The sequence below is a fragment of the Solanum tuberosum genome, unplaced genomic scaffold (genome assembly GCF_000226075.1).
Source record: "Solanum tuberosum cultivar DM 1-3 516 R44 unplaced genomic scaffold, SolTub_3.0 scf00297, whole genome shotgun sequence".
Lineage (NCBI taxonomy): Eukaryota > Viridiplantae > Streptophyta > Magnoliopsida > Solanales > Solanaceae > Solanum > Solanum tuberosum.
Window position 1 is genome coordinate 503,198 of NW_006239220.1, and position 8,095 is coordinate 511,292.

At 33.2% G+C, this 8,095-nt stretch overlaps 3 protein-coding genes across 3 annotated transcripts; all 3 read right to left on the reverse strand.

Moving 5' to 3' along the window:
• Nucleotides 1-505: 505 nt before the first annotated feature.
• LOC107063027 (uncharacterized) lies at nucleotides 506-1,500 on the reverse strand. The gene is made up of 2 exons (XM_015314423.1): nucleotides 1,053-1,500; nucleotides 506-771 (listed from the first exon to the last, which is right to left on the reverse strand). The coding sequence occupies exons 1-2, from the start codon at nucleotides 1,498-1,500 to the stop codon at nucleotides 734-736; spliced, it is 486 nt and encodes a 161-aa protein (XP_015169909.1). The 3' UTR covers nucleotides 506-733.
• A 45-nt stretch (nucleotides 1,501-1,545) lies between these two features.
• Nucleotides 1,546-1,986, reverse strand: LOC107063028 (uncharacterized). The gene has a single exon (XM_015314424.1). The coding sequence runs from the start codon at nucleotides 1,984-1,986 to the stop codon at nucleotides 1,546-1,548; it is 441 nt and encodes a 146-aa protein (XP_015169910.1).
• Nucleotides 1,987-2,826: 840 nt separating this feature from the next.
• Nucleotides 2,827-4,803, reverse strand: LOC102596599 (uncharacterized). Its single transcript, XM_006359408.2, has 3 exons — nucleotides 3,634-4,803; nucleotides 3,369-3,542; nucleotides 2,827-3,222 (listed from the first exon to the last, which is right to left on the reverse strand). The coding sequence occupies exons 1-3, from the start codon at nucleotides 3,802-3,804 to the stop codon at nucleotides 3,007-3,009; spliced, it is 561 nt and encodes a 186-aa protein (XP_006359470.2). The 5' UTR covers nucleotides 3,805-4,803; the 3' UTR covers nucleotides 2,827-3,006.
• Between the last annotated feature and the right edge of the window lie 3,292 nt (nucleotides 4,804-8,095).

An 8,095-nucleotide genomic window follows, 5' to 3' on the forward strand; every position in this document is an offset into this window, starting at 1 on the left:
ACGTCGTTCATACACAAATCCAGGTTTGAACCTCTTAAAAGAAGATGATAAATCCTCAAAAGTAGGAAGAAGAGGAGAAAGATGGGCAATTTTTAGCTGGTACAGAGGACTCAATCAATAAAGTACAAGTGACATCTAAAAGATGACGATTTTTTCGTTCAGCAACTCCATTTTGTTGTGGTGTATATGGGCAAGAGTGTTGTGAGACAATTCCTTTGTCAAGCAAGAATTTTTTGAATTCATAAGACATATATTCTCCACCAGAATCAGATCTTATAATTTGATGTATGTAGAAAATTGAGTCTCAATGTAAGCCAAAAATGTCTTGAACATGGAAAATACCTCAGATTTGGATCGAAGAAAATACACCCATGTAAACCGACTATAATCATCTATGAATGTCACAAAGTATTTGAAATGAGCATGAGAAATAATTGGTGAAATGCCCCAAACATCACTATGAATGACATCAAAACACTTTGTAGCACGACTACCAAAATTAGGAAAAGGAAGAGTTTTACTTTTGCCTAATTTACAAGTAGAACAATCAATGGAAGCAACTGAAAATTGATTTTTATTTCCCAATAAACCAGAATTTGATAAGTGAGACAACACAACAGAATTTGGATGTCCTATATGCTTATGCCAAACCTCAGTTTTACTAGCAGTAGAAGTACAAGCAAAAGATAGAACAGGAGGAATGGAAAAGTGTATAGGAAACAATCGTCCAACTTTAGGCCCCTTCGCGATTATCGTCCCCGACACCTGATCCTGCACAAGACAACCATTACGAGAAAAATTCACATCACAATTGTTATCTACCAATTGTCCAACTGAAATAAGACTAGTTGAGAGCTTTGGTGAAACAAAAACATTCTTGAAAGTTGGAGTAATGTCCCCAACCTTGGTAATGGGTAAATTACTACCATTGGCAATCTGTATTTGTGATGGACCTTGATACTTACGAACATTTTTTAGGATGCTCGTTGAGTTGGTCATATGATTGGAAGCGCCTGAATCAACAATCCAAAAATTAGATGTAACATCATTACCTTGTAATCCCAATGCTGAAAAGGCTGACACGATCATTTGTTGTACCATTTCAGGAGTAAGAACTTGTCCTGAAGATGAGTTATCATCAGTGGAACCATTTATCCTAGCTTGAAAGGCATTGATCCTACGATTTTGAGGGCGCGTGGGACACTCTTTGATAATGTGTCCTTGTTGTTTACAATAATTACAGAACTTCTTGCTACAATTGCTAGCAATATGACCATATTCCTTGCAACTGTAGCATTGAGTTCTACTCATATCCCTGCCTTTTCCTTTACCTTGAGCAGCAAATGCAACAGTGACATCATTTTCTTTCTTAAAAGCATTTTGTGTGACAAGATGTTGCTCTTCACGATGTAATTCCCTAAAGCAAACATCCAAAGAGGGAGACAGGTCACGATTCATCAAGTTAGAGCGAACACTCTCAAAGTCGGAGCGTAATTTCATTAAAAATTGGTCTCGCTTGCTTTGCTCATGAACTGCCTGAATCACTTATAGAGATTCAGTGGGTATTTTGGAATAGACAATATCTATAAATTCAGCCCATAAATTCTGAAATTCAGAAAAATAATCCTGAACAGAAAGACCTCCTTGAGAGTAATTAGCAATTTCATACTCTAACTGAAAGCGTCTTGCGCTATTAGCTTGGTTGTAAACCTTTTGTAAGTAATCCCACATGGCCTTAGTTGTCTTGTATGGCCTGAGATTAAGAACAATAAGAGGGTCAATTGACCCTAGAATCCATGTCATCACTCGAGCATCTTTAATCTTCCATTCACCTAGCTTTGTTGCATCAGTAGGAGTAGGATCGCTTCCATCTATATGGCCCCATAGTTCTTTGCCGGTGACAAACAATTGAAACTGAAACTCCCAAGAAGAATAATTTTTTCCAGTAAAACGAACACTGAAGGATTCAAAGTGATGTGAATTCATGCTTTTGAATAGCTATGAAAACTACAAAAACTCAAGAAAGCAACTAGAATGACCAAGAACAAAATTCCCAGGTGGTAGGACTGGTTGTCGATGAACAGTCAACCAAAAAACCAAAAACCAAAAACCAAGATTTTCAAAAAAAAATTTAGAAGGAACCACAGATGACTCTATGAAACAAGACAGCCAAGAGAATGCTCAAATACCATATCAATTTTCTGCTTAACACCTCTCAAAGTGAGAGTCTTTCCATTATATAGAGAAAATAAAGATTACACACCTAGTTCTAAGGCTAAGAGAAGGACCACCTCTATGTTTCATAGGTAAGCTAAAAGACAGTAACTTGAGCACAATGCTCGCATTCTCATTAATTACCTATCCCCTCGTGATTTGTGCCCTTTGTAATATACAAACTTTTTCTGGATTTGCTAAGGGCCCAGTTTGGCTTGATATTCTGATTAATTTCTTCCTCATCCTCTTAAGCTTATTGTGTGGTTTTCATTTTGAGATGGTTAATAAGTGTAGCTTTAGATGCCAGAGTTAACATTGTGGCATTCCGCTTCCTAAATTGATTCTATGCTCTTTTGCACGTTTTTAATATAATGATGCCAAAAGGGGAAAAATCTATGTCAGTTAGGTGATGTATATACACTTGCATAGTTTATCATCATCATCAAAATGGGGGAAATTGATTGTGTGTGCATGTATGAATATACGTTTAGTATGAGTTAGATCGACACAGAGTTCAGAACACAGTGTTACGCTCCACTGTGAAGACATAGGAATTCTGTACTATTTCATCCCGCTGGTTGAAATTTGCAAGAGATTAAACGCTGATGGTTTGTCATTACCAATAGCAAGAGTTAAAATTCTGTTCTATTTCATTCAGAAAAGAACAATTATTGCTGAAGCTGGGGTGACGATATTTAACAACTGCAACTAAACTACAGATATGTAATAAATCATACTTCTTCTCAACACACTAATTAACTCTGTTTGCTGAATTCCCCCAAACTCTTCGGTCTAGGCTTCATCTTTCCATTTTAACACGAAATTATTCACTTGGTCAATTACAGATGTGGATTTCAACCAGAGATACCACATGGAGGCAGCCATTCCCTCTTCAGATGTCCCACTACAACTGATGACTTCTTTTAAGTTACGATGCCACTTGGTATTGAATGGACATTCTTTACCACATTTTTGCTTTTGTGTACACCCTTTTAGTGTAGACATCGCCTGCATTTAAGCAAAAACATAAGATATATTATACAATAATGCTTATGAGACGACCAATCAACATTTAACAACAAATTTTCTTCTCAAATTAATGTCTTAGTTTATACAAGCACAAGAGACGTTTTTGAGGTAAAGCAAGAAATCACCTGTAGTGCTTTGCTATCTGTACATGGAAGTATGGACATGATATAGGGACGGTAGACCATTAACATTCCAATGATCGATTCAACACGCAGCATGGATGTAATGAATATCTCGATTTTGTGGCTTGGTGGAATAACAATTTCTCTTGGATTTTCATAAATAAGGATGCTTTTGGTCTGCAAGAATTTAGTCAATGCCATATTTTAAGCCAAATTCAACAAGTAATGCATAAATAAATGACATAAGCATAAAAAGAATGTAAACTACCTGGCGGCAAAATATTATTAATATGAAATCTTTAGAATAGTTGAACTTTTGAACAAAGTGATGAAGGCTCGTGTACCAACTGCTGTCCACTGATCCAAAGTTTATGACGGGCAAGAAGAATTGAGTCGGACTCTTTCTAGGGAAGAAGTATCCATATATGAGAAGGGCCATTTACTACCATGAAAATCAAATTCCAATGAATTTGGAGCTTGAATCGTGAGTTTTTCCAGACTCTTCAACTTTAATAAGGTGAATTTCTTGAGTTTTTCACTCTGAATCTCTATATTTTTCAGGTTATAGCATCTTGTTAGATTCAATTCTGAAATGTTTGGGAACTTATAGGATAAATCTCGAAGCTGTTGGTCTGTGATGCTGGCACCAGCGAGCTCGAGTGTTTGTAAAGTATTGTAACCATCCAAAATAGCAATTTGGCAAGGATGAAGATTTCCCTGTTCAGTAGGTTCTCTATATCTAAAGCATTGAAGAGATGGAGCTTGGACTATCAGACTATGGAGTTTGCAATAACTAGCATCGAAATACTTGAGATGTACTAAGCCAAAAATATGACATTTGCTTATACCCTCGCAACACTGTAACCTTAGAGTCCTGATAGATGGGCATCTGTCGATAACTCTTTGTAATTGGGCATCTGAAATATGGACATGATTCAAAGAAAGAGACTCAAGACAAGAAAATCTTTTGTCAAATTCAAAATTGCATCTGCTTAACTGCAATGTTGTCAGCTTTTTAGCATCATAAATAACATCAGGTAAGTTATATGATGATATTAAACCGGTACGGTGAATCCCCAGCTCTGTGACGTTGAGTTTAACCGCCAATTCAATCCAAGTATCCACGTGAGAATCCACTTTTGGATCATGATATCTAAGGATGAATTGTTCAAGATGTAAGTTTTGTTCGACATGGAATCGCAGAGATTGATCAACCAACTTGACATAGTTTTCAAGGGCCATATCAAATTGATAGAATATCAAATTAGGTCTTGAAGTCCAGCAATAGTACCATCTCTTGGACAACATACAACTTTTCGCCGCCTCTTCGACGTCGAGGTCAGTGCGGCATAAGATTTGATGAATAATATGCACAGGTAATTTTGATATTCTGTCTTCTCCATCAACACAAACTCTTTTTGCCATATTGCTTCCTTCGTTTTGAATTCTCTCTAAATTCTAAAATATGTGTAACGTTTGAAAAGTTGCATGATATTTATAGAGTTTCACTTGGTCAAAGTCAAGTTTGGTTTAGGAATACTTTTTTAACTTTTCCTTTTCTTTATAGAAAAAAAATAGTAATACAATTTTCTTTTTCCTTTTTTCCTTTTCTTTCCCCAAGGTTTAATAAAATTTTGATATCCTGATCCCTTCAAACACGTGATTCAGATTCTACGGCGATTGAATTTCAATAAGAGGGAATGTAGGGAAACACACTCGCGGAAAACAACTACTCCCTCTGTCCCAGTTTATATGACTTACTTTTCTTTTCAGTCAGTCTCAAATAAAATGACACATTTCTATATTTAGTAACAATTTAACTATAAAATGTCGATTTTACCCTTAATGAAATGATTTACAGCCACACAAATTTCTATCATTCATTTTGGACCACAAGTTTTAAAAGTCTTCCTTTCTTTCTTACACTCCGTGCCGAGTCAAACTACATCACATAAAATGGGACGGAGGGAATATATAAAAAGTGACGGCTGTATCCAACTATTTATTTAGCACACCAAATTCCACTTGCACTAACCGCGCGTGTAAACACAAATTTGAATTTAAATTAGTCAGAACCAAAATGAATACCACATACAAACCAAATGAATTAAACAAGAGAAGAGAAAATAACTTACACAAGAGCTTTCATATCAGTAAATTTAGCAATTTTCTCAATAGAGAAAATAACTTTAGCTTGTTTGTCAGTCCCAATAAGAATAGCACCAAGAATTGCTAAACCAAAAATGATACACCTTAACACAAGCTCAGTTACTCTCACTCTCCTATCAATAACTTTCAAATTATTTCCATGATAAACTGGAACATTTCCAGGACTAACTCCAATTCCCAAATAATTCATCTTTTCTTTTTTTTTATACTTGAGGGACTATGTTATTTTAGGGTGGAATTTATTTCCTTTTAAACTAGTTCAGGGACATAATAGAACCCGTAAAGTATGAGTGTGTAGTTGGAAATCCAACCATAGCTAGGTTGGGAGGGCTTTTGATCATTTTCTCTCTATAAAAAAAAGTTCGTGTAACTTTATCTTCTATTCTAGAATATCTAGATATTTCTGTGCTTGAGGGTCACTGTTTTATCTAGTAGTAGTTTTCAGTTTTCTTTTTCTCTGTTTTGTTCATCAATAATTACCCTTTGTTTAGTATCTATTGCCTGCGACTTGAGAGTTAGATGTGATTTTTATCTATTCTCATGGTGTGAGAATTCATGTTACTTTGCTTCCAATGATTTTCTGATCACTATATGTTACTTTGATGATTACCCGATTGGACTCCCCATCTCTTGCATATTCCTCTCATCGAAATTAATCTCAATCTTTACTAAAATAATGGGTAAGACCCTGAATAAGATCAATGGTTGGCATGCTAAACTTCTATATATTCTCATGCCAAAAACATGCAATTTGCTTAATTATTCCCTGGCAAGAGACTAGATTTAGAGTCTTGATGAACGGGCATCTATCGATAACTCCTTGCAATTGAGCATATGAAATACAAACTCCATGAAAACAAAGATGCTCAAGACAACAAAATCTTATGTGAGTGGTGCTAATATCAAATTCAAACTTGCACTTGATTAGCCACAATGTTTTCAGCTTTTTAGCATCATAAATAACATTAGGTTAATAAATCGGCAATATGTCTAATTCAACAGGATAAAAGAATATAAAGTCAATTTATCGATATGAATTTAGATTAATCGTCAAATCAAATTCATATACCTAATGCTTAAAAGGAAAAAGAGAAGGGATTTTTACAAGACTACTCAAACGGGTAAAAAAAATTATGCGTGCGTACTTATTTCACCAGTTAAAAGTGAAATTCACAAGGTAAAAATTTATATTTTTGTATTTTAAATAATACAAGTTATGTTTTGTTAGACATACAAATTATTTCGCTTTAAATCCTAGAGAACTTATGTCCTTAGAGGCATAAACTATATTTAACAATTCATAAGTAGTTCCTACCGAACCTATGCTGATAGATGCATAAATTTAGTTTCAAAATATTATGCATTTCTTAATTCTTAAGAAGTTCATAATACTTCAAAAAAAAAAATTGCCAGACAACTTTTACCACCTTAAAATAATAGCAATTCGTACAAAAACTTGATATAAATATAAAATAATTATTGAAGTTATTTCATAATGTTTATGTCAATTTTTTTTTGAGATGTAATATACAAAGCCAAACCGAAAATCGAACCAAACCACAAATCGAGTCAAATTGGAAAAAAAATCCGACTAGTGATTTGATTTGACTTGGTTTGGTATTGGGAAAAAAAACCCGATTATATTTGGGTTGGTTTGGTTTTAACTAAAAAAACCAACCCGAGACCAAATCAACCCGACATTATATATGTAATTTTAAAATTTTATTTTATACATAAAAATATTTACTTTGATAGAATTTTAAAATATTTCTTATACTATTTCATAGTTTTTATCTTTTAATATATTATTTCAAGTTTAAAACTTAGAATTCGGAATGGTCCTATAAAGATTATAGTTCATAGATGTTGATAATTATAATAAAACTTAAATCAAAATCAAATCTATATATAATATATAAAGTCAAATGTAGACAAGGATGATGTGGCACCTCTCTAAGGCCACCATTGTAATTTATCTTCTTTTTTTCTCATTTTTTTACATTTTTTTTCTTTTCTAATTTAATAATTAATTATATTCTATCATATTTATTAAGTTTCATTAAATTTTATAACAACCATATTAATTTAATGTGGCACCTCTATGACCTAGAAAATTATTTATTTTAATCTTCTCTTTTTTTTAAAAAAAATCCTCTCATTATTTTCCTTATTAATTTTTTTAATTATTAATAACTTTTTTAAACATATATTTATTACATTACATCTAATTATATTTAATAATAATAATAATAATTAAACAAATTAAAAAAAATAGGAAGGATAACGGAGAAATTGAAATTAAAGATGAAAAACTTCAGTTTTCTCTTCTTTCTTGTATGAGTAAAGGAATGCCAGAATTAGGGGTGTACAAGACCGGGTTAGTTTGGGTTTTTCAAATATCAAATCAAATTATTTGTGTAAAAAAATTAAATTTATAAATCAAATCAAACTAATAAAATTCGGATTTTTTGGGGTTTTTCAAATACCAAACCAAACAATTGTGTCAAATTTTTAAATTTATAAATCAAACCAAACTAATAAACCTCGGATTTTTTCTGATT